Raw genomic sequence first — 26,783 nt, 5'->3', positions numbered from 1 at the left:
CCAAACGTAGAAAAATAAATTTTTGAATAATACTGAAAATACTATTTGCATATGAGCCGGTAATTAATAAGATATTAATTATAGAATGAAGGAAAAACTTTCAGGAATTAAAGTAAGTCGTCACAACAAGTTACAAATGGCAAATGTAAATTACAACTCCACGAATGGTTGATAGTACTTATCAACGAACTTCTCATTCTTGCTATAGTTGCTATGTACCGATCTCTCTGACCTTTGGCTGGGGTGATTGTCCTCGGGAGTGACTTTCGTGACACATTTGACCTGATCTTCTCTTCGAGAGCTTTTTTTTTTTCTTTCTAATTGTAGTAGACGTTCTTGCATCTTTTTGAACTTGTTTTATGCACAGCAATGTTTCTTGACGAACTTCTGCTTTTATCAAGGGTGTTTCTAATGAACTCGCCATCGTATTTTAACGTTATTCTCTTCGTTGTATGAACTTTCCATAGTTTTCGGTCTAGCGTCAAATTGTTGATGACAATAAATAAGTAGAACCATTGTCTCGACGGAGACTAGTGTATGTCGAACAGGCTCGATTGTTACAAGAAGTAAATAAATTAAGTATAGATTAGGGTACTAAAATTATGTGAAGTCATTTGTCGTGCCTCAATTGTCTAGATGATTTAACGTTGGTCTTGTTCTACTTTTTATATGGGTGGATGAAGTTAGATCGTGGGCTGATCAATTCTCACGTCTACACGATTATGTGACAACCGAGTGGTCTCAATGGGTCTTAAACGGTTACTTGTGATTGCTTGACCATTATAAACATTTGATTTGACTAGCCTTTCAGTAAGCGCTAATTTCTCTGAAACACTTGATATAGTAGATATTAAAAACGTTCAACCATCAATAGAATTTAAGGCTTCTCTTACTCTGAAAAAAAAAAACAACATTGAAACACTTGATATAGTAAATATTAAATAAAAAAAATATTGAAACACTTGATATTATCGAGTAAGTATTAAATAAAACACATCAAATAGCCTCATTATAAGCAGACATCGACCATTATAAAAAATACAAGCAACCTTGTCAAATGATCTTGTATGTTTGAGAACAAAGAAATCAACAATTACCACATTCGAAATAAAATCTACATTTCAATCAAAATCAATATTTTGTCAATTCTATATACACTACAAGAGAAGTTATGAGAGACTAGAAGATTCTGACTCTTAGACCAATTTTTCTCTTCTCTCTTCAAGTACTAAAATTGATCTTCCCCTGACCCCGTTCACATTCTCCTCCCCCGAAATCAGCTTCGCCAAAACTCTAATCGAGGCTAGTCTAAATTTCAAAATAAAAATAAATGTATTAATCACAAGCACACTATAATCACTTTCATAAACAAAAATAAAAATAAAATAATTATAAATAAATAAAAACCTCTTAAGTTTCTTTGCAACAAAAATTACAAAACAGCCCGAAATTCTCTACAAAACAAAATTTTTTATTGATTCAACTTATAAACGATAAAATGAAGAATAATGAAAGTCGAAAACCCATTTCTTCTTTTTCCACGAAATAAAGGCCAAAAAGAAAGCTCCACAAAAAAACTCGATTCAAAGTACACCTTCTTCACTTAAAAAAAAAAAAAACACACACACACACACACACACACCACTTTCACTAGCTTCTTCAACCATTTCTCAGTAAATCAACTCCTACTTTTCAAACTTCATCATAATCAACACAACAATATTCGCATTCACACATCCAGGTCAATCATAATCAACTCCTACTATTTATCTTGCAATTCAGTTTTCCATGTTCTCAATAGCCTATGAACCAAATCAATAACCTAAAACCAACAATCTATCTGAACACTAAACAAGGCCAAGACAAGTCTTTTTCGATGACCAGTGGAAGCAAATCGAATAATAGAGAATTGATTGGTTGAACCTTGTTGCCGAGAAGGAAAGTCGTGCTCTTCTTGAACGGATGGAGATTCATGGCCAGAGCTCCGTCGGCGATCTCGAAGCCGCATATATCGCAGCCTCTCTCTTCCTAAACAAACAAACAAAAAACGCAAACCCTAGCGATTCAAATTCTAAAAACATATCTCATAGAGAAATAGGGAGAAGGAGTAAAAATGTACGGGCGTCTGAGAGGGAGTAAAAATGGCGGAAGCGGAGGTGAAAGGTGGAGCCATGGCCGCCGAAGGAGTTGAAGTTATTAGAGATCAAATATTTTCCATAGGCGTCGTTTATGTCTATTAAACGATAAGTACGACAAGTTGTATTTTCCATATTTGTTTCATTGTATTTTCATTTATTTCTTTTATGTTTCATGGCTATATAAAGCCATTTACTTGTACATTTCTCATAAGTTTTGGAATAAACATTTTCACTCTCAATCATTCAAGATGAGAGTTAGTTTTTCCCCGATTCTCAAATCCAATTTCTATCTATCCTAACCTAGAAATGTAATATGGTATCAGAGCGAATTTCCGCATTAGATTTTCTAGGTTAGAGAAATCCACTTCATCATCCCCGATTTCTCGACGACCGGAATAGATCTCCGACGACAAGCTCGGTGGAATTTCACGAAGGTCGATTTCCTTTTTCCTCCGAATCGTCACATTATTGAGCGCCTCTTCTTCTCGATTTCAAGTTCTTCTCCTCATCGCTTCATCGACGGAAAAGCTTCATCGACGGAGACGCATCGGACATTCGGAGCGATTTTTATCAAGATTCATCACCGGTGATTTCAAGCCGTGTCATTCATCAAGAATTTGCTTCCGGCAAGTCCCGCCGTGTCGACATTCAAGATCTTCCCCGGCGAGTCCCGCCGTGTTAAAGTTTCAAGATCCTTCTCCGGCGAGTCCCGCCGTGTCAAGATTCAAGAGGCTTCTCCGGCGAGTCCCGCCGTGTCAAGGCTTCAAGATATTCTTCTGGCAAGTCATGCCATGATTCCTTTCCGGCCGATCCCGCCGTAGAATTTCTTATCACAATCGACCTCTCCGGTCCGCCCATCACCTCCGTCGACGTACCACGAGGCGAGTTCATAGTTTCCGATCATCGTTTTTGTCGCGGTGGTCGAAATAACTGAAGAAATCTTCCGATCAGCGTTTACGAAGACCGAAGGAAGAAAATGATTTTTCTACAGCTGAGTTTTCATCGAGAGAGAAGAAGCACGCTCAACCTGTCTCGAGTCGCTCCTGGATTTCTCTTTGTCGGTCGATCTCAATCCTCTTCTGGTCCAAGATCGAGTCTCCCTCTCTCTCTCTCTCCACCAAGGCTAAGCAGCTCAGTGAACCTAAATGGAACCAGCGAAGAAAAAAAAACAAGAATCAAGAAACAAAAAGAAGAAAGAAGAAAAAGATGTTGCACAACAAATCCTTCGTGAAGAAGTCCAGAGGTGGCAGGGTCACAAAGGTCGTCAGAGAACACTACCTCAGAGACGACATCCACTGCAGAGCTTCCTTCTGTACGCTATGCTGCGACTCCAAAGATGTTCGCTTCTCGCTCGACCCTTCTCCGTCGCCGATTATTGTTCTCGACACCAATGTCGTTCTCCGCCGCACTAACTCAAGCCTTACGATCACACACACGGCGGTACGAGAAGCAACGAGTTTCGCTCGATGAACGCTCTTGAGATCCTGAGAGAGATGGTCCGAATCCTCCGCTACAACGCGACGGCATTCATGGCGGTCACGGCGCTCCTGATCTGTCCCGTCTCCGCCATGGTACTCTCAAACGTCCTCGTCGATCAATCTCTCGTCCGAAGACTATCGATTCGACTGCCTCTGATTGCGAGATCGATCAGACTTCCTCTAATCCCCTTCGTCAGACAATCCCGCCAGCGAGGTAAAATCTGTCAAGGTCAGCAACGTTTCCCTGGGAGCAAATGAGAGAGACTTACATGAGTTTTTCTCTTCCTCGGGTGATATCGAATATGTTGAAACGATGAGCGATACCGAGCAGTCGCAAGTTGCATATGTTACCTTCAAGGATTCACAAGGAGCCGAGACTGTTGTCCTTCTTTCGGGAGCAACGATTGTAGACATGTCCGTGACAATCACTCTTTCTCCGGATTACGAGTTGCCACCAGAAGCTTTAGTGCCTCCTGTGATGGAAAATAAGGCACGCGAGGGAGACGAATCGGCGCTCCGCAAAGCAGAGGACGTGGTGACAGGCATGCTCGCAAAGGGATTCATATTGGGAAAATACTGTTCTTCTTAGCGCACTCAAGGTGTTCGACAAAATGTCTCAGAGAAATTTTTTTCTCAAAACAAGACCGGTTCTTCACAAAGTCAATTTTTTCTTCATTCATTCGATCGAGGTCTTCTCCGAGTTGTCTTCTTCGATATCCAAGTTCAATCCAAGATGAACTTTCGGGAAAGTTCATCTTGCGGGGGTGAATTAGAGATCAAATATTTTCCATAGGCGTCATTTATGTCTATAAAACGATAAGTACGACAAGTTGTATTTTCCATATTTGTTTCATTGTATTTTCCTTTATTTCTTTTATGTTTCATGGCTATATAAAGCCATTTACTTGTACATTTCTCATAAGTTTTGGAATAAACATTTTCACTCTCAATCATTCAAGATGAGAGTTAGTTTTTCCCCGATTCTCAAATCCAATTTTTATCTATCCTAACCTAGAAATGTAATAGAAGTCGCCTCGTCATAATCCCAGGCCATCTCCGTCGCCGCCTCCACAGCGCATATATATGTCGCCGGAGGCCGCCTGAGCCGACAACAAAAATGAGAGAAAGGAAAATTGAGAAGAAGCGTGAGAGAAAAGAGAAACGAGAGACAAAAAAGAATAAAGAGAGTGCAAACTAGTATTTGCACACTTGACTTGGACTTACTAGTAAGATTGTCCAAATTAATGTTTTAGTGGAAAATGAGAAATGAATTTTCAAATAATAATAGATGTGTCAATTTCTCTATTGTTACAAGGTTCAAAATACCTACGATATATCGTCGATATCAAGGAAAAAATGGGAATTTCGGTATAAAAATTACTATAACAACTTAAATATCATTTTTATTCATCAAATACCGATATTTTTGGAAAATTGACTAAAACAGCCAAAAATAGAAAAATTATTCTTCAAATACCCATTTTTATGGCTCTGTTTTGCCAAAAATTTAAACTTGAGTTCTTTGGCCGACGAAGACTCATTATTGCTTATGAAAATTTATAGAACTACATAGGTTTATGGAGTGATTTCTTTCAATTTTTGTTTCACAATATGAACTCTATTTGTTAGCTAAATAGCATCAAATATGTTTTATTTATTATTTTTATTTTTTGTTTGAATTCCCTTGTTTCAATTAAAATCAAGTGGTTTAAAATTCAAATAAATGTTATATATTCATTCATTAAGTATTTATATATATAGATATGTTATATATATAAATATATTTAAAATATAATTGTTATATGTATCATTAAATGTTGTATACATAATAATTATTTGTTATAGGAGTTTTGTCGATATATCATCTCGGTATTGAAAATGTTATAAGGTATCCGTCGATATATTCGTCGATAGTCGATATATCAGTAAAATCAAAATTTCGGTATCGGTATCGATAATTTAATGCTTAGTTATAACGGTGATATTTTGTTATACTCTTGGCCAAATGTAGTCCAAGTATTATGTAACTAAATGCAACTCTAGTGGAAAATGATAGTTAAACATGCTGATGAAAATGCTATTTCATATTATTGTTTAACCTATATAATAGACGTTTGAAAAAACAAAAAAGAAAAAAAAAAAAAAAAAAAAAAGAAGAAAAAAGAGATAAGACCTTGCGAAACATGTGGATGGAGAAGTCAACAATGTTTATTAAATAATCCCTTAAATAATTGAAACACGATCAAAATCAACCCTATATCATGTGGCTGCTCTCTATTGTCCTTGTTCTAAATTTCAGTATAATACTCCCCCTTTTATTTTATATTTCTAACTTAAAAAAATTAAATTATCTTTGACCAAGAAAAAGAGCTGATCTTATATATATTCTTTCTCTTGACAAGAGAAACATAAAAGTAGAAAGACATTGTTTTTCCTATATCATACAAGACTAATATCTGCCTCGACTCTCATGCTACATAAAATAACACGATTTATATATATGTCATTAAGCTATTAAAAAAATGTTGCACACATGAACTACGTAATGGAGTCGATTAAAATTTAAAAGAATCGAAAATAAATACACATTGGTGCACTCTATAACACATGCATATCATAGTAATATATACATACCAATAAATGCAGTATACCGTTTAGAAAATTATGCATATATAATGAAATACATTAAGCTTCAAATTATTTGTGAATGATATAGCATATTATGTACATCCTACCTTATCTCTACCCTGATCTATTTCATTATTAGTCATCATTTCGAAAAAATAATAACATTGAATACAACGGTCGCATAAAAAAGATAGGACATAGACCATATCACGCCATAATCAATAAATGAACTTTGGCAGTACCATTATCTTTTCACAACCGCACAATCAATGAGATATCCAATTGCACTATTAATATATCATATAATTTTGATCAATGTCAATTCTAAAAAAATTAAAAAATAAAATACAATTTGAAAAATTTATATCTATATTATGTAACTTTATCCGATAGTCTCACTTCTCAAAAATTGAAAATTTAGAGTTATCCGTAAATTATCGACCACCAACATATAAACCTTGTAATACACACTCAAGCGACTAGCTCAACATTACTTTGATTTTGTAATATAGAAAAATTGCTCAATTTCAAGATCAATCAAAGAAAATAAGAGCCATTAGAGCAAAAATGCTTTACTACGGTATAGTTTTTATTTCATTGCGTATTTTTTTCATATAATCTAAATACTCGATTGAAATTTAATGAAAAATTGTCTAGTATTAATACAAATAAAAATCTTAAAACAAGGTCTAGATCTACTTTCTCTAGTCCCTTTATTTTTATCTACAAAAAAAACTTAAAGTTTCTTGGTTCTCAACCACCATCTTCCCTTTAAGGAGTGAGACACCACTCTCCGGTGTCCTCCGACCTAAAAATAGATAAAGGTTTTGGTCATTTTCTCTATATACCATCACTTTTGGAGCATTACACGCCATTCTCGCCGGACTTTGTCTCACCCATCCTAACGATGTCCAGATTTGGTCTCACCTTCGCCGCCTCCAGCTCCGATCCTCTCGACGGTGTCGTTACGGTCATCCTTTCTCTCTGCCTCCCCAGCCCTGTGTCCTATTTCACCGCGACTTCCTCCGTGCGTTAATAGTATTTATTGTTCTTGTGGTGTGTTTTTAGATAATATGTTAGTTTTAGCTTAATTCATCTTTTGCATTTGGATTGTTTAAGCTTTGATACTTTGTCCACTATACTATGAGGGTTTTTCTGTTCCAAAGATGACTTAATCATCTATAGGGTTCTTAGTTCGAGTTTTTTTGTTGGTCTTTTGGCGGTGCAAACAATCGAACGTCTTTTACCACGTTTAGTGGTACTCGAGCACTTTAATTTGAAAGAGTCAATGAATCGCTCGAATTTTAGTGTGGTATATATTTCGATTGTCGAAAATTCCAACTCAACGTATTTTCATCCAGTTCTATAATTGAATCATTATTAACTCGAGGTCTCATTTTATCTTACTAAGAGATGTAACGTGTTCGTACTCTTAGATTTCATACCCATTATGTATTAAAAGCATTTGACAACTTTTATATATAAATTAAAAAAATCTTCAAACAGAACAATAATATTAATAAATAAATAAATAATTTTCAAATCACGACCATTCTTCTTACCTTCCCCCTCCACCACTAAATAAATAAATAAATTCACTATCCAAATATAAATACGAAGAAAACCCAAAAAAAATCGTATAAGAAAAGAATTAAAAAAAAATATATACAAAAAAACCAAAAAGAAACAAACAAACAGAGCCGAAGAAAAAAAAAAGATTGGATCTTTAGTAATGGCTTCAAATCCGATCACTGTCGCAACGACTCTTCTTCTTCTTCTTCTACTACTCATACTTAATCCTCTGATTTCCACGGCGAGTACTTACGACGCCGAATCGCCGTCGGGGTCACCGACGGTGTTCGACATCCTCCCCAAATTCGGGCTTCCGAGCGGACTCTTACCGGACTCAGTCGTCAACTACACCTTCTCCGGAAACGACGGTCAATTCACTGTCGTTTTGAAAGGGCCTTGTTACCTGGAGCTCGAATACTATATGTTCTACGACAATATCATAACGGGCAAGCTTAGCTACGGCTCGATCACGGAGCTGAAAGGGATTCAAGTCCGGAGATTCTTCATTTGGTTCGACGTGGACGAGATCAGAGTCGATTTGCCTCCTTCTGATACCATTTACTTCAAAGTTGGGTTCATTAATAAAAAACTTGACCTTGACCAGTTCAAGATTGTTAGGACTTGCTACTATGGCGCTCAATCTTCTTGTTCTTCTACTCTTCGCTCGTTCATGTTCAACCCCCAAACTCTTCAGGTACTATCCCAATCATTACTTTGTTAACCGAGATATGGTTGATTTTGGTTTAAGGGTTTAATAGACTTTTGGTGGATTGAATTGAGCAGTAATGGAGTGGTTTTTGTGTTGACTTTTTTCTTCATTGTGATTAGTTTTAGAGATTGTTGGTTTGGTTTCCAAGTTATTTTTTTTTTTGTAGATTGAGTAACTGAATGGTGACTCCTATAATGTGGAGACCGTTATGAAAACTGTTTTTCTTCTGAAGTGATTTTCTTGTAGAGTTTTAAGCTTCGATTGATGAACTGATTTTTCAAGACTCAATCTTTGCTTGATATTTGAAGTAGATGTGTATGAAACGAAATATTTAGTGTAATATGTAAATGAACATCTCAACAGATTTTTTTACTTTGCCTTCAACTTCATGTCTAGTAACACTCTTATTCAGAATGGTCAACTTCCCTAAAAGGTTGACATTCTTGTTACAGTGCAAGAACAACTTTTGTTGAGCAGCTATACCATTGATAGATCTTTTTCTTCAATATTTGGTTGGTTTGGGATTATTTGAGGGTTTTTTTTTCTTGCAAATTCATTTCAACTAATGGCACAATAAACTTGTATCAGAAAATTTCACACTATGGTTTCTTTTTCTTCTCTCTAATGTCTTGTGTTGGACCATGTTATTTGCAGCTTCCAAATGCAACCAAAGAGTTAGAGATGTTACTCACTGAGTAGTAATCGACACGAAGTCCATTTTTATCTCAATAAAGCCCTTGTTTGGTATATTTTGCCGAAATGTTCAAAATCGTCCGGGTAAAAGAAAAGAAGAAAAAAAAAGTCAAGAGTCAACATGGTCAATTTAGCAGAACATGTTGGCAAAGCTGTATTTTAGAAGCTGTGTGTTTCTGTGATCTCTGCTTGAAACTCCTTATTGAAAAGTTACATATTCCAAGTGTAAGCTCTTATTTGTTTGGATTCGGTTTCAAACCAGGAATCAATATAAAAACACTAGAAAAGCAATGTGAATATAATGCAGAATCAGAAAAAAAAGCATAAAACGTGTCAAAGGTTAGATAAACCACCACAAATCTATATATTACTGAGTGTCAAGGAGAAAATTACAAGTAAATTACAACCTCATTGTAACACAAGCAACGTGTTAATTGGACAAAAAGTTAATTAAAGCAAGAGCTCAAACTTTGGAAAAACTAAAATTGAAATTAGTACAGATACAAAACGACAAAGCCAGGTGGTTGCTTCTGCTGAGTAAACTAAACCCCACACAATGTGAAAATGAATTTGTGAAATAATTATAAAACAACCAAATGATACAAGTAGATCACGTTTATTTTATTTTATTTCATCGGGTTAGGTTGAGAAAAAATTGGATTTTCCGATGGGGTGGTCCAGCAAGATGTTGTCGTTTTGTAGGGTATTTTAATGCAAACAATGAACCGGTCGGTGTTCTTTTGCTTTCCAAGCCATAACTGCATGAAAAATGGTAAATGAGAGAGTGACTTGGAATCTCAATTTTTATTTTATTTTTCATAATATGAAAACAGTGCAATGCTCAATTATTACATTGTGGATGGGAATATATATATATATATATATATATATATATATATATATATATATATATATATTGTTCCGAAAAATGATTGTCGCACGTCTTTCTTCTCATCTGTCCCAATATTTATTTGAATTTCATGGATAATGTTTTGAAAAATTAATGTGGCTTAACACTATTACGAAATAAAATGTGTGTTTATTTATTCATTTATATTTTATTTTTAACTAAAGCTTATCCTTTACTTCTTTTGGTGAGTTTCTCTCAAGGCAAATAATTATGATTTATGACATTGAGATGTTGTGTAACTGTATTTGTGTGTGTAACTGTATTTGTGTGTGTATCACAAAAATGGTGGATTTTCATGCATACTTTTTTGTTATCAATCGGCCATGTTATATTCTCAAGGTTTGAATGTTGATTTCCTCGTTTTTTTATTTATTTATTTATAAAGACTTCCTCGTTTGATATGACACTGACACTGCTAGTTTCCAATATCTTTTGGTCAATTGCTAATTTGCCATGCAAAAAGTGTGAAATTCTAGTGAATGTTGGGGCAAATTTTGTATAACGAAAAGAATCAAGGACATATATACAATTAAACATAAAAATAGAAAAAAGAATTATGCGTATTATATATAGAGAGACTAGAAAGAAAGAAAGCATCCAAGAAGAGCAACAATGGCGTCTTCGAGTTGGTCAACCACCGGAATCCTGATCCTCACCGCGTTCGCCGTCCTCTCGGATTCCTTCGCCGCCGAATCCGCCGGAGGTCCGATCGTCGATGTTCACGACATTTTGCCGGAGTACGGATTGCCGAAGGGGCTTCTACCGGGAAACGTGAAATCGTACAGCCTCGCCGACGACGGTTCGTTCTCGGTGACTCTCCGATCGGAGTGTTACGTTCACTTCGAGGACCATCTGGTCTACTACGGGACTCACATCGAAGGGAAGCTCGGCCAGGGCAAGGTCTCCGACGCGTCGGGGATTCAGGCGAAGAAGTTCTTCGCGTGGTTGCCGATCACCGGAATCGTGGCTCACGCCAAAGATGGGACGGTGGAGTTTAAGGTCGGATTCTTGAGTGAGACTCTGTCGATCTCTCTGTTCAAGGACATTCCCGATTGCAAATCCAAGCTCACTCAATCCATCTGAATTTCAGGTATAATTCCTTTCCATGTCCTTATTCGATGTTATTGCATGTCGAAATCGCTAATGATAAATACAATTGGTCTGGATTTTGGTTTCCTCTGATTTGGGAGGAAAAATGAAGTTTCTTAGGCTTTGAATTAGACTTTAATTTTGTAAGGTAAAGTTTGACGTAATCTCGGGGGTTTGAGTGAAAAGTGACTTGTTACAAGAGGGGTTTCAAGATAATTTAGTAGATTTTTTGTGGTTCCTTTAAGATGCATTAAGCCAATTTCTAGTAGTGAAAGTAATCTTAGTTTAAGAGGACATATGTTGAGATTTGGTGTGAAGATTTGAACTTGATAAACTTTTGTGGAGGTTTTAAACACAAAGCTTACACTTTGTTTAATTTTGGCTGTGATTTGCAGATGTAATGTGGAGTAAAGTTTAAGTGAAAATAAGGTGGCTTTAGAAGAAGCTTTCTCTTCTTGTTTGGTGTAAGAGTTGATAGTATTATTAGTCTTGTATGAACAGCTATGTGTTGTTGAGACTTTTTATTGTAAAGTAAACTATGTATTACAGTAATCAGTATCAACTGTATATTGAAATTTGAAACATACACGCACACACACAAATCACTAGTTGCGGAGCAATTTAATTAAGCAACCAATTACTTAAATATGCTATCAAAGTGCTGTTAAGGGATACGAATGTGATTTATTGTCAATTTAAATGTCTATTCCAGTAAGTACTCAGTATAAAGCTCACTCAGTTTGATGAAACTGCAAATTGAGCAACACACAAACACCAACTGTACGATTATTACAAATGTAAATCTAAAGCTACGTTTACGATTTATTGTCAATTTCAATTGTCCCTTAAAAGTAATTGCTGACTCTACATTAGAAACCTTCTTTCGCATTTAAAAAAATAATAATAATCTACATAAAACACCAAGTATTACTTTTTACTTCATTGCTTAGATGACCCTATACTATTGTCATTGTTTTTAGCGTTGACTAACAAAGTTTATTAATTTACTCGATTGGGTTAGGTACATTATAAAGATAATAAATGCACAATCAAAGTTGTGGGCACACCCGCTCCGTAGCCACCCTCAAGCTGTTTGTGTGAATAAAAAAAATGATGTTTATTTCAAGAATTTAGTATAGTTACAACTTATAAAACAAACACATAATCGCGCCTTCTAAGCAAAAAAAAAAAAAAAAAAAAAAAATTCATTATTGCCTTGGTAAAAAAATCTGCTCAAGCATGTAACAAAAACTAAACATGCCTAAGCAAAACTCGCGGATCTTAATACCACATTAGTGAAGAACAAAAGTGCAGTTCAAAAAAAAAAAAAAAACACAAAAAAAAAACAACTTCTTGTTTCTATGTCACGAGTCTAGCTACATGAAGGTGGGGTAGCTTCGATCATATCAGTTCTAATAAAATCGTCATTACAGTTCTATCTCCGCCTTTTTTTTTTTTTTTGTTGCATATTCTCAATTGCTTAAGCACATTAGGCCTTCCCGAATATCCTCCAACATTATTTTTCTCGTCGAGAACACAATCGCTTGCACAAAATGCTTGTCTTGATCGAACACTTGATACCATAGCGAGATTGTGCAAACCGTATAATATTTTTACTGCTGCTAGCACACCTGCAAATATTGTTTAAGTAGTATAACTAATCTTATTTTTAAGCCTCATTTAATCGTTCATATGAACATCAATGTTCATAAACACGCACAATGAAGAATAAAATTTTACTTATTTATAAACCTATGACCATATTATTATTTAGCGAAACAATCTGAACTTTGGTTAAAGTTCACTGAGGATAATTTTAACGAGTTAAAAAATCAAACCGTTATTAACTGATTTTGGCCGAATTTTTCATAGGTCTTTAGTTTAGGTACTCTTTACGAATGAATAAATAAAAGTTAACCACTAGCTGTTGCTCTAACTAAACAGTCACTTAAAACTTATAGAATTGTATAACGAAAGTTTATCTAGTCAAATTTGAATGTACAAGTGTAAAACAAATAATTATCCATGTATATAATTCATAAAAGTAGGAAAATAATTCATCTATATTATAAGTAGTCAATACGTATAGCTAAACTGTCAAAGTTTGGATTCCATGTGATCGTAGCGATAAAATCATATCCAATACACGTAAGGCACAACTCATTCCTCTCCCCTATATGATATGATCTTATCCTATATCAATATGTATCGCATCTAACATATTCATCACTAGTATTCATATACTTTCACAATACAATCATTGTTTTTTTAATTCAATAATTGTATTGTCTTGTATAGTAAGAAAATTCTAATATTCTTAATCCCATTAAAGCTCATTATAGTAAGCAAAAGTACAAGGCATCAATGAACTAGAAAATAAAACAAATCTTCGTCAAATTGATCACAAGCCAATAGGTAGTAGATATTGAAAATTGCTTATTTCCCACGCCGTACTCATATGGTTCTATATACCTATAAATACACAGCTTCTCTTGCAACTTACAAACAAACCATCAAGTAGGCAAACAATCAACAATTACTTCACAAGCCTTTGGTACCCTTTTTCCTATTTTTGGATCTACAATTCTCAACCCCCCCAAAAAAAAATTATAAAAAAACCCCTCATATTTACATTCTATATCAAGTAGGCATTCATGGATCAAAACCGAGAAGCTGCCGTGAGCGGTAAGGGCCAGAAGATGAGCGGAAAAGTGAATGGAATTGTCTCCAAAAATGAGTTGGCAACAATAACCAAACGGAAACCCGAGGAAGATATCAACGACCGAGCCGAAGCTTTCATAAATAAATTTCACAAACAGCTACAGCGTGAGAAGATTCGCTCAATCGCTTCCAAGACATGATTTCCCGGGGTGGGGTTTAAATGTAATTAGAAAAATATACGCCTTTTTTTGTTTTTAATTTTGAACAACGTTATTACTTTGTGTTCCATATGATCGCTTTAAATATGAGACGGGATCAGGGGATCCCATTTCACGTGTTCCATATATTGGGCAGCTATAAATTTACCCATGTTGTCTATTTTTATTTCAATTAGTAGGGAAAAAAAGCTAACTTTTGCAAGACGGCACGATAAATTTTGCTAATTTGAGAAAAGTCTGGATTCGGTCAGTATTCTTCTCCGATGATGACCGGTGTGGCTCACTGTTTAGCCAAACACGCCATTGTTTCGCAGAGCAGGCTTCTCAATGCTCATGTACTGAGTTGTAAATAAATAAATAAATAAATAAAGTTTAAAATTTGCTTATTATCTAATTTTATTGTACACTCACTTAAAGACTTCAATATTTACACATACGTCCACACGAAGCTTTTAATTTTGAAAAGATTACACCAAGATTTTCATTTCAAAAACTAAAAAAATGTAGTTTTTAACTAAAAAAAAGTTTAGAACTAAAGATTAAACAGCATTAAATCATAAATATAAACAAAGTACACCTGGCCATTTTAAATTCTATAGCTAATTAGTTTAATTAAAGTTCATTGTGCGGCGAAGAAAATGTATGCATTGTTCTAACTTCTAAAGTGCCATGCAGGGCCGGCCCGATAGTTAAGCGGGCTAAGCAGCCGCTTAAGGCCTCTTAATTTTGTGAGGAAAAATAGGCCCTAATTTTGATGTTATTGAGTGGTAAATGGACCTTGAATTGCTGCTACTCTCCATCACGTAATTTTGCTGTTGTTGATTGCTTTTGCTGTTGGACATTTATACTCAAGTACGGCCCAATGTTGTTGTTATGGGTGTATGTGTTTTTTGGCTGGCTAAATGTTGTAGTTGGCCCATTTGATTATTAAGTGATCATTAACTTAAAATCAAATAAGGTCTACTTTCACTTCCGATTATGTCCACCCACAAAGATTTTTAAATGAATTTGTTCAGCGACTTTTCATTAATTTTTTATAGGATTGCGTCTGAAAAAGAGATAAATTTGTAGGAGTCTTTTCTGATTTTGAAGCTTTGAAAACTAGCTTTTCAGGTACCAACCAGCATGAAGATGATAATGGCCGTTTAAAATAAAAGATGCATTAAGAGAGGTTCAAAAGAGTTAGAGGCTTAACATGTGAGTTAAAATTTGATTTATGGAGTTCTATTTATTATATGCTATTTTTCATAATCAAATATATCATCGTTACTTTTCTTTTGTTAATGAGGTCTCTGATTGGTTTGTATTCATGATAGAATAATGCAGCAAGGAACTGAGTTGAATAATGGTATCGTTTCTTGTTGTTATCGGGAGTTAATAACGCTCGATCATAAGGACTAATGAAGGTAATACAGTGTATCAAGACTGTTTCTTGTTTATTCAAGGGACATGATAGTATTCAGTTATTCTCAACTATGGTTGATAGTATTCAATCATACTAAGAATTGTTATCATAGTATCCATATATTCTTGACTGTCAATACAACTCCCTGTGCACTCAGATTATAATGAGATAGTCAAGTTATATCACTGTTTGTTATCGGGAAAGTATAATGATAGACATGTTGCGGGATTATGACGATCTTCATCTCGATATGGTTCTATAGTTTTTGCAGCAATGCCTAATCGACCTGAAACAACATGATCGATAGGTTTATTCTCTCAACAATGGGACCTCATGAATTCGGGTTGTTTATATAATGATAGACATTGTTTTTGATCTTATGATTACAATGTATATTTTAATTTTTATTAGAAATAATTAATAATATGTCATCGTTTTTTTTTTTCAAAAGTCTAATTTTTGAATTTCGCTTAAGGCCCCATTATATATTGGGCCGGCCCTGGTGCCATGGAGAGATCTGAATCTCCGTACTACATGTATATTGTGAACCCCGACGAAACTGACGCTCCGGCAGATCAGCCGGCGATAATATTAGGCGACGGTTTGGTTGTCACCGAGCGTTTAATTTCGACTCATCTGGTTTTTTATTTATTCGACTTTCATGATAATGCTGATAGGGGATTCGAAGCTGTCAGGCCTGGTTTTAGGTCGATCCAATACACTGTGTATGTTCACTCTGTATTTCCAAATACTCTCCATGTTTAGCGCTCGTTTCTAGGTATCGTACTAGTCTCTTGTTTCTTTATTCCGTAAGTCAGAATGTTTGTTATTTCATGTTTCGCTTTTAATCTTCCCCGTTTCCATGAATCTGATAATTTCTTGCTTTGCTTTTATTCTCCCATGGAAGAAACCTTAACTGTCTGTGCTTAGATGTATGAGATTGCGTGCTTGATTTGGGTTTTGGCCGGCCGGCTTAATAAATAAAGCTTCAACACCTATTCCAAGAGCAACCTAAGCGAGTTTGGTTAAACTTAGTTTTTAGACTATAAAAGATTAATTAATTACTTACGTGACTTTCTCTATTATTTCATACAACATTAAGTATAGCAAGCCCGAGTAATTTTTTTTTTTTTTTTTTAACAATTTTTCTGTCACACATATAGTGTAACATTGAAGCACAAATTAAAAAATATATATATATATATTTAAAATTTAATTATTAAGACTTGCCGTCATTTTATTGGATTGAACATATGCCCTCACACAATTGAAACGACACAGTGCTACCTAAACTACATCCCCGCAGCAGAACTACTTGCATGCCGTTTGACTAGCTAGAAGTATATATTAATATGAAATTAGAAAAATAGTCAACTTAAACGTTTGATATTGCTAAATAGCCAAGGTTTGGTAAATATTAGGTAAATAGTCATAAATGATGACGTGCATGGCTTAATATGGCATTGAATATTTACTTAATATTTACATTTGTAAATATATAAAATTGGCTATTTACCTAATATTTACCAAACATTGGCTATTTAGCAATTGCCAACGTTTAAATTGACTATTTTGCTAAATTGTATTAATATATATGTATATAATATTCAGCAAATAATAAACCATTAACCTGCGTTCGCATTGTAAAATTACAGCACGTTAAAAACCAAACCCACGATCATAAATACTAATCAATTATAGATTCCATGTAATCGTAGCGATAAAAATATATCCAATACACGCAAGGCACAACTCATTCCTCTCCGATATGATATGATCTTATCTAATATCAATATGCATCCGCATCTAAAATATTTATCACTAGTGTATATATACTTTCACATTACAATAACATTTTTTTAATTCAATAATTATGCTTTTAGGGAGCATAAGCATCATTAATATTAGTGTATTGTCTTATATAGTAAGAAAATTATATTATTCGTAGTCCCATTAAAGCTTATTATAGTAAGTAAAAGTACATGGCATCAATGAACTAGCAAATCAAACAAATCTTTGTCAAATTGATCACAAGCCAATAACTAGTAGATATTGTAAATTTGCTTATTCCCCACGCCTTACGCATGGCTCTATATACCTATATATACACGGATTCTCTTGCAACTTACAAACAAACCATCCATCAACAAATTCTTCATAAGCCTTAAACACTCTTTTTCCTATTTTTGGATCTCAATCCCCTCCAAAAAAAATTACATAAAAAAATCCCTCATATTTACATTCTATATCAAGTAGGCATTCATGGATCAAAACCGAGAAGCTTTCATGAGCGGTAAGGGCCAGAAGATGAGCGGCAAAGTGAATGGAATTATTTCCAAAAAAGAGTTGGCAACAATAAGCAAACGAAAACCCGAGGAAGATATCAACGACCGAGCCGAAGCTTTCATAAATAGATTTCACAAACAGCTACAACGTGAAAAAATTCGCTCATCCACGACATAAATTCGCGAGGGGTTCAAGTTTAAATACAAAAGCTATCGTCTTCTCTTTTTTTTTTTTTTTTTTTATTAAATACAGAAATAATCACCTTTTTAAAATTTTGAACAACGTGATTACTTTAAGTGACAAAGTTTTAATTTACCATGTTGTCTATTTCAATTAGTTGAAGGAAAAAAAAAAAAAGACAACTTTTTTTCTTTCTTTCTGTCCATATTGACACTAGAGAAAATTGTTAAATCTCTTCTAGATGCTCTATATGAAATATCAGAATTGTATAAAAGCACTTATTGATAAGCATGAATTATCTTTGCATGTGAGATAGAGTACATGTAATTACTAAATTAAAGAATAATCTTGTCCTTTGAACAAAGTTCAATATGATTGATTCTTAATTGGAGGACAAATTTCCATAAATAAAGTTATGTTTATATATTGTGAATACACGCTTTTGCCCAGTAGTAATGAGGTTGCGATGGAATTGGCTATTATTTTAAATCTAATGGGATGTAAAGAGAAATACAATCTAATACAAAATGCAAAGCTCAAACTTTGCATCCCTCCTCTATTATATATGACCATTATTTAACTGTTCTGGTTGGCCAGAATGCCAGGTCACCGTGAAGATTCCAAGGTCACGAACAAATGCAATTATCCAGTTGAACAAATATTCTCCAATTCATGGGAACAGGGTAGCAAGAAATAACAAGCAACAAACATTCTTTACTTATATGGAGAAAAGAGCACTAATTAAACCAGCAAGAGAATATAAGAGAGAGTCTTGCACTAATTATATGGAGAACAGAACGGAGCCTTCGACTATGTGGTAAAGCACTTGGCAGTACATTTTCCTCATCTGTAGTTTCCGGTAAGCCACCGGAGGCTCGGGAACCGTGGACCACTCGTCGGAGCGAGGATCGTAGAGCTCGAAATTCGAGTGCTTGGAGCACAGCGAGCTCGAGAACACGAGGATTCGGTCGCCGATCATGGCCGTTCGAGGGAAAAGCCTTGCGGTCGATATTGGTGATATGGTGCCGAGATTATCCTTGCAAAACTCAACGTACTTGTCATCTCCATGGAGATTGAGATATGTAGACAGACAGAGAGGAATACGAATCTGCTTCGAATCCTCTCGCTGTGGAACCAACCAAGGCTATGCCCGCACATTTCGGGAAACCCTCACCTAATACTATGATCTCCGACGGATTTGTCGTCGGAGCCTTGGTTTCGTATGGATCGACAATGTAAATGTAATACGGGTAGTCAGATTGTCCCATAGTACTCACGACAACGCATACCTTTTCTTCGCGGCACAACTTTATTCCAGTCTCCATCGCCATTCTCCATTCTTTTACCTACTCGAACTAGCTTCAAAATCAAACCAATAATCCATCAGTTAAGCAATCAAACCATAAACGATGAGCACAGTACTTCATCCAATAAGCCACCAGCAAAAGGCAATTTTACAATGATCAAAGAAGTAACAGATAGATTTTTTGGATTCTATGCCTAAACACACAACAATGAGCAAAGATTACGGAATTTGGCTACGCACAGATTGATTGGGTTCTATACCTAAAACCACAACTATCTTAGCTTCAACCTCTGAAATCTATGAGTCTTAGCTTCAACGTTTCAATTCTCACTCATAATCAACAGCAATTTCAACAAACTCGAGAAAAAAAAAAAACTCAGAAACCCTCTAGATCCATACGCCAAAACATTGACATCCAATTATGATGTGTCATGTATCCAAGTCTGTCGACGTAGTTGAGCACGGTGAGCAATGGTGGAAACTTTCGGACATGATGATCCCAGCCTGATGAACCGAGTGTGCCAAGTTTATCGATACAGTAAGCGTCATATGCTGCACTATACTGGCAATCAAGCGCTGCGAAGTCCTCGAAATTCTCTAAATGGCTCTCATGAAACTCATTCTTTTATGAACATTCATCACTACAATGTGTTGTCTCGAGAACATTTCATCATCGCTTGTCGGGGAAAACAAGCGCATCCTTTCCGTCAAACCGTTTATTTCTTTTAGTTTGGGAATGTCTCCGTCAAATCTACATTAGCCAACAATTCGGAGATAACCCTTTCATGACATTGAGAAAGGCTTTTATCATCCTCTTATACGTGTCAGTCACTCAAGCTACTTCTTTTGCGATAACATGCTGGCTAGATGCGGAGGCACTACTAATGGACTGGAAGAACAACAAAGGGGTCGAGAATAGACCTGTGATTAAGTACACAGTGCCCTCCGCACCTGGTCAGCAGGTTAACGCAAAAGATGTAACTTTGATGACTGACACGTATATGAGGATGATAAAGCTTTGCTCAATGTCCTCTTACATATTCACAGATCCGAGTTCTGCCTTGTGTCTTTCGCGCTGGAAAATTTAGTGGTAGTGGATGAAGATGAAGCTAAAGTTAAGCCGCGGAGTGTTCGATTAAAAGTGAAGACCGATGAAGCTGTAATTGAATACTATAAAAACCTTGAAAGAGTTGTCTCCGAACTGTTGGCAAATGAGGATTTGGAATAGACAATTCTCATACCGAAGGACATGAACGATTTGACGGAAATGATGCGTTTATTTTCTCCGACAAGCGATGATGAAACATTCTTGAGACAACACACTGCAGTTGATAAGTGTTCGTGAAAGAATGGGCTTCATGAACGCCATTCAAGAGAATTGCAATGACTTCACAACACTTAACTGACAGTCAAACAGCTGTACGCGTAGCCTTCTAGTTGTTTGACACGCTTGCTCTTGCATATCTGCATTATTGATAAGATTAATAATTAATGTCTTGATGTATCATAACAGGCAGAGTCTTGTTAATGTGTTGCCTGTGTATATGAGTTTATTTATTTATTACTTAATTTGTTTATTTGGTGAGAATGATGTCTTGATTGGTTTCTATACCTAAAACCACAACTATCTTAGCTTCAACCTCTGAAATCTATGAATCTTAGCTTCAACGTTTCAATTCTCACTCATAATCAACAGCAATTTCAACAAACTCAAAAAAAGAACAGAAAAAAAAAACTCAGAAACCCTATAGTAATCAACTGAAGCTCACCTGCGAATCCGGTCGTCGACCACTTCTCTCCTTCCTCCACGGCTGGTATTTGTTTGAATGAATGAAGATTGACGAAACCCTCACACAGATAGATATTAAGGCCAAAGTTTCCGAATTTGCAATTAACCTCTGGCTTCTTTCTCCTCTCTTAATTTGTACACTTATTCTCCTTTTTTTCATTTATATGTTCCTTTGTGTATTATTATTTTCTCGCGTGGTCCCTCAATTTGAACAAAATTCGTATCTTTAATACTATTTTTACAATTATTATATTTACGGAAGATTTTTTTTACAATTATTATTTTTTGGTCGAATTAATTTATGATTTATGTTTTCGAAACTCAACTGGTATCTTTAATATAATATTTACCATTATTATATTTTCCAAATCGACATTTTTGTTATTTGCTACTAGTTAATTTGTTTAGTATCAATTCAAGTGATTATTTATCCAAATTCCATATTTATATATAAACTATCCATACATATCTTAATCTTGTTTGTATGAGAATAAGATTATTGAAGGGTTATTAAGTTATATAGCCACACGGATATAGTGGATTGAGATATAGCCCACCTTTAGTTAATTTATTGTAAATAGCCAAGTAAACTTATTAACAGATTAATAAAAGACTTATTTAACACAGTCAAACATATATTTTAAGTAGTTAATCGGCTGACACATATGCAAGTTGACTATTTACAAAGTATTTATCAAATGTTGGTTAATTTACAATTCCTATAATTTAGGTGGCTTATGTAGCCAATTTTTTTATTATTGAATGATCTCAAATTGGTGTCAAGGGAAGGGAAAAAGATCGTTTTAAGTGTCATAGATGACAAAAACTCCGATTCAAGTATCAATAGGGTTTTCTCTCTTAGATATTAGTTAGAAAGGAAAGGGCAAAGTGCACGAAGATTCTAAAATTGATGGCTGTCTATTTAGAGACTGATTCTAAAATTGATGACCATCTATTTAGAGACTTATTGCAAATAGAGAGAAGGCAAATAAAGGCAACTCGGTTAGATGGAGTTAACAACACGTACAAAGCATTTTTGTTATTTGCTACTACTTAATTAAAACCTATCTTATTTGTATGAAAACAAGATTATTGAATGATCTCAAATGACCATATATTAATATATATTCACAGAATCGGTGTACATACACGAAAAATAAAAATAAAAAAAGATTTACAACTATCTAGTCTATTTTTCTCTCTCCCTCTCTCTCTCCTCCCATTACAGTAAAATGAGTCTCTCTGTCTAAGCTTGAAGCACTTGGCAGTGCAAGATGTGGCTCTTGAGTCCGTTGCGGCCGGCCAAGCTCGACCACAGATTGGTGACGAGCGTCCTGAAATGGCCTCTGGCGGCCACGTTCTCCCACAGGCCCCGCTCGGGGCCCGACGACACGTCGACCAAGGTCACGCTCATGTTGTTGCGCACGATGCAGAGCTTGCCGTTGAGCGGCACCAGCGCGGCCGCCTCGAGGGCCCGCGAGCTCCCCAGGTGGGCCCCGCTGTCCATGAAGGTGGTCCACGCGTCCGCGGCGCCGTCGTACACCCTGAGCCTGCACCCGTCGCGGCACTCGAGGGCGAAGAGCCGCCCGCCCATGGAGACGCAAGGGTTGCGCCACCCCGCCGCCAGCCCGGGGCTCACCGGGCCCCACTCGTTGGTGCCCGGCGTGTACGCCTCGCTCATGACCTCGCGGTGGGACCCCAGGCCCTTGAGGAACCACGTCCCGTCGTGGACCACCCCGATGAACGGGACCATGGCCGTCCCCATGTCCGAGACGTAGCTCCACCGGTTCCGGTTCGGGTCGTACACCTCCGCCGACCGCAGGGTGCGCTGGATCCCCTCGCACTCCCCGCCCGCCACGTACAGACAGTTGTTGATCACGCACCACCCGAAGAAGTGCCGCTTCCGCAGCATGTCCGGCGCCCGGTGCCACCTGCGTTCCGTTCCGTTCGTATAGCTCAAAACGAATGATTAAAGCGGTCACTGCCGGCCTTGAGTTAAGGCGGGCTAGGCCCAGACTTAGGGCCCCATAAGTGGATGAACCCCAAAAAATTTACACTTTTTGTCTATTTTTAAGAAATTTACATTTTTTATCCTAAAAATTTACACTTGTTCCATTTTTTTAAAAAATTTACATTTTTACCCTGAAAATTTAATCGCCTAGAGCCCCCGGTGAGTTTGGGCCGGCCCTGAAAGCGGTGAAGTGAGAAGCGAAAGAAAGAGAGAGGGAGGGAATGGATACCGGTTGGTGCGGGCGTTGTAGAAGACGACGCGGCGCATGGAGCCGCGCAAGGGGTCTTTGCCGCCGAAGAGGTAGAGGTGGGAGCCGCCGAGGACGGCGGCGCCGAAGCCGAGGGCGTGGGAGTAGTGGTGGGGGACGGGGGGGAGGGGCCACCAGAGGTGGTGGGCGGGGTCGTAGGCGTGCCACGATATGCGGCGGCCGTCTCTGTCCCTCTTCACGACGTACACCCACTCCTCCGCCATCCCGAGGCTCCTGCGCAGCGAGTAGAAGAAGTTGCCTTCCAGCAGGCGCTGCCACCGCTTGCACACCAGCCGCACCCGCCGGTGCTCCCCCCGCGGGACCCGCACCAGGCACGCTATCGCGAGGTCGTCCGGCAGCCCCGGCAGGAGGGGCGCCTGCGCCCGCCTCCCCCGCTCGCCGCCCCTCCCCCTCCCCCTCAGGTGGGCCTCCGGATTGATGTCCGGCTGGATGCACAGCTTCGACCCCGGGACGAACTTTCTCGCCCCCGCCACCGTCTTCAGCCCCGCGTCCACTTTGCAGTAACACGACACCGAATCCACCTGCGAAAAAAAAAAAAAAAAAAAAAAACACTAATTGCGTCAATTCATTTCCTAACATATATCTTGATCGAAGGCTCAAGTTTTTAACATCACAAAGACTGTCTATTTCTACATACAAGGTACACTAATTAAGGCACACTCCAAAAGGCAGTTGATTAAAATTTATTGAGAGAAAATAGCATATAAAATAAAATTAAAAAAAAAAATTTATATCCAAACTTTCATCATAAAATGTTGCAGAATTGAAAACCCAGAGAGTGGAATGAGATCTTCAAAAACTAATGTAACACTACTACTACAAAGTCTTATGTCTTGTACTCAAAATATCAATGTGGGTCACTATGTGATTATACGGAAACAGGATTACCGTAAGGAAAAATGAATGACATTTAAGCAAACAAAAAAATAAAACAAAAATTCTGACTAACCAAAATTCCATCTGGGTATGTAAGCCTGGAATTTCATGAATTCAAAGAGAAGAAAAAAAAAAAGATTGAGAGAGAGGGATTATACTGACCAGTGGAGCTTGAACCCTGAAACCCCTAAGAGACCTTTCACCGCTTTGTTCCATCTCTCATAAATCAAAGGCTCATAGAAATAATTACAAAGCTCAAAAATGAAAGAGCAATCTCAGATCTTTCAGCTTCGAGATCCTCTGAGCCTGAGCCTCTCAAAATGGACAATTTTGAGATAAATTGAGTGTCTTTTTAGCTTGCCCTTTCTGTAATGCCACCGCAACCCAAAAAGAGAACACCTTTCTCGTTTTGGAGTAATAAACAACATTAACAACACTAACCACCACCAAAGCTCAACACACTCTCTCTCTCTCTCTCTCTCTCTCTCTCTCTCTCTCTCTCAAGTGTACAGCTGGACCCATTTGGTTTCACTTCACCAACTTCTTATTTTCTTTTAATTAAATATTTTTCCTTAATGGCCTTTTTAGACTTAAATATAAATTAATATCTATTTAGGATTTATTTTTTGTATACTAGGTTAACCCAAAGAAAATATTATAACACAAAATAATATTGACTTAAAAAGTTTGATTTGTTATTTCCATTTCTTATAAAAATAGCTCAGTAGAAAAAGAAAAAAAAATTAAGTTCCAAGAGTGTTGATTAATGTGTGAATAAGTTATAACACGTTGTTGTGATAATTAGTTTAATCTAGTATTAATCTCACACATATATCAGATATTGAGTTTAAATTTCATAGACCGTAGAAATAGATGTCCATATATAATTTATTTTATATTATATAATTTTGGCCAACAACACTATTTATATTTTATATTGCTAATACATAATGTAATTTTGATCAATATAGTCCTTTTAGAAAAAAAAAAAAAAAAAAAAAAAAAAAAGTCATAACATGCTCTTTGCTTGTAGAGAAATTTATTGCAGAAATTTTGATTAAGATACTATGTCCTCTCGCCATTTATATTTATTGGTCAAAGTTAGGAACCCCAATTTGAAGGCAAGACATAAATGGAGTAGAGGGACAAAGAGTCAATGACACTGAGAAAAACACATTAAAATAAAATAAACTGATAACACTAGGATAAAATATAAAATCTTATTTGTTTTTTAGCCAAGTACAAAACAAAATCTTCTTTTGAACTATCTCAGATCTAATACTTCCCGTTATTTATATCCATCAGATTCATATTCTTTCTTTCCACCATGGATGATGTTATGAACCCACAAGAGTCCACAACCTCTCATACTAATTAAACCTCATTAATTTATGGTCTTTCCCAATGTCTCTTATTTTATTCTTTATTTTGTTAAAAAAAATTATTGATTTGCCTATCGCAGGAAAAGAAAATAGATTTAAAAACTAGATACATTTGTATATTTTATGTAGGCTTTATTATGTGTATTATTGACTACCAAAGTAGAAACCAAAATAAAGATGATATTATCCTAGTATCATTTATGAGTCTCACATGAGTCCTTGCAACAAGTTTTTATTATTATAGTTGGACTCTTGTTCTGATAAGTCTTTATTGAAAATTAAAATGCTAGGGCAAATGAAAATGATGCCTTGTCCAATGTAATCACTCTTTTCCTTTCCCATTTACCTTATATTATTTACAAACAAATATCAAACAATTATAAGAAATCATGACTTATAAGCAAATTCATCTATAAATAAATAACTTTGACCTTGACGTTAATTTATCGGAGGAATTTGTCAGAATTTAAATTTGAGCAGACCGTCTATCGGAATGTTCGGATATAGACGAAACTTTCGTGCTCGAATTAGGATGGATCGAATGATGTTATGATGGGTTGCGGAATTCTTTTACCACAAATTCTTGATAAGCTCTAAAATTAAGAGAATCCTCTCTAAACACACAACACACGCACTTTTTTTTATATATATTTTTTCCTCCTTAAACAAAAGCTTACAAACCTCTATATATAGAGAAGTTACATTTTTCTCTAATGACATCCAAAAAGAAAAAAATTGAACGTACTATAACCACAATTAAATAACCTCCTAATTAAATAACCATAACCAACAATATAATAAAACCCCCAAGTAAATGGAAAATAAATGGGCGGGGAATTACAACTTTCATGTGCGTACAACAACAAAAAAAAAGATCTCAAAAGACAATAAAAAATAACAAAATGCCCAATATATTAATGATGTCAAGACTTTTCTTCTTCACCTAGTGATGTTCTCATCATTCCATCCGGGTTAAAGGATTTGCCATCAAATCAAATTGTTTTTTTAATTATCTCACTTTCTTGGCACATTTGTTGTTGGTCTTCGAAAACCTATTTTGGAGAAAGTGGTAGCAAAGTGATGTCGCGGTGGTTGTGACGGAAAGTGTACTTGTTGGTGAAGCCGTTGTGGGTTATCTTCCGGTCGAATTGTCATGGTTTTCCAAGTAGTAAATGTCCAATCTC

General features: G+C 36.2%; 3 protein-coding genes and 1 long non-coding RNA gene across 4 annotated transcripts; 2 read left to right on the top strand and 2 right to left on the bottom strand.

Annotated features, from left to right (window-relative positions):
* Positions 1-950: 950 nt before the first annotated feature.
* LOC149386918 (uncharacterized) lies at positions 951-2,194 on the bottom strand. Its single transcript, XR_016301086.1, has 3 exons — positions 2,120-2,194; positions 1,924-2,028; positions 951-1,308 (listed from the first exon to the last, which is right to left on the bottom strand). It is a non-coding gene; the product is annotated as an uncharacterized LOC149386918 (long non-coding RNA).
* A 5,661-nt stretch (positions 2,195-7,855) lies between these two features.
* LOC149386917 (transmembrane protein, putative (Protein of unknown function, DUF538)) lies at positions 7,856-9,520 on the top strand. The gene is made up of 2 exons (XM_089621730.1): positions 7,856-8,510; positions 9,180-9,520. Exons 1-2 carry the CDS (start codon positions 7,977-7,979, stop codon positions 9,222-9,224), a joined length of 579 nt encoding a protein of 192 aa, XP_089477856.1. The 5' UTR covers positions 7,856-7,976; the 3' UTR covers positions 9,225-9,520.
* A 1,182-nt stretch (positions 9,521-10,702) lies between these two features.
* LOC149386916 (DUF538 family protein, putative (Protein of unknown function, DUF538)) lies at positions 10,703-11,801 on the top strand. Its single transcript, XM_089621657.1, has 2 exons — positions 10,703-11,218; positions 11,613-11,801. The coding sequence occupies exon 1, from the start codon at positions 10,741-10,743 to the stop codon at positions 11,209-11,211; it is 471 nt and encodes a 156-aa protein (XP_089477783.1). The 5' UTR covers positions 10,703-10,740; the 3' UTR covers positions 11,212-11,218; positions 11,613-11,801.
* Positions 11,802-22,159: 10,358 nt separating this feature from the next.
* LOC149386915 (Galactose oxidase/kelch repeat superfamily protein) lies at positions 22,160-24,742 on the bottom strand. Its single transcript, XM_089621564.1, has 3 exons — positions 24,380-24,742; positions 23,303-23,862; positions 22,160-22,993 (listed from the first exon to the last, which is right to left on the bottom strand). The coding sequence occupies exons 1-3, from the start codon at positions 24,431-24,433 to the stop codon at positions 22,309-22,311; spliced, it is 1,299 nt and encodes a 432-aa protein (XP_089477690.1). The 5' UTR covers positions 24,434-24,742; the 3' UTR covers positions 22,160-22,308.
* Positions 24,743-26,783: the final 2,041 nt, after the last annotated feature.

The sequence above is a fragment of the Urtica dioica genome, chromosome 8, assembly GCF_054948205.1.
Source record: "Urtica dioica subsp. dioica isolate 48M chromosome 8, U.dioica_male_clone48M_v1_H2, whole genome shotgun sequence".
Taxonomy (NCBI): domain Eukaryota; kingdom Viridiplantae; phylum Streptophyta; class Magnoliopsida; order Rosales; family Urticaceae; genus Urtica; species Urtica dioica.
This window is presented reverse-complemented; position numbering and strand designations above follow the sequence as displayed.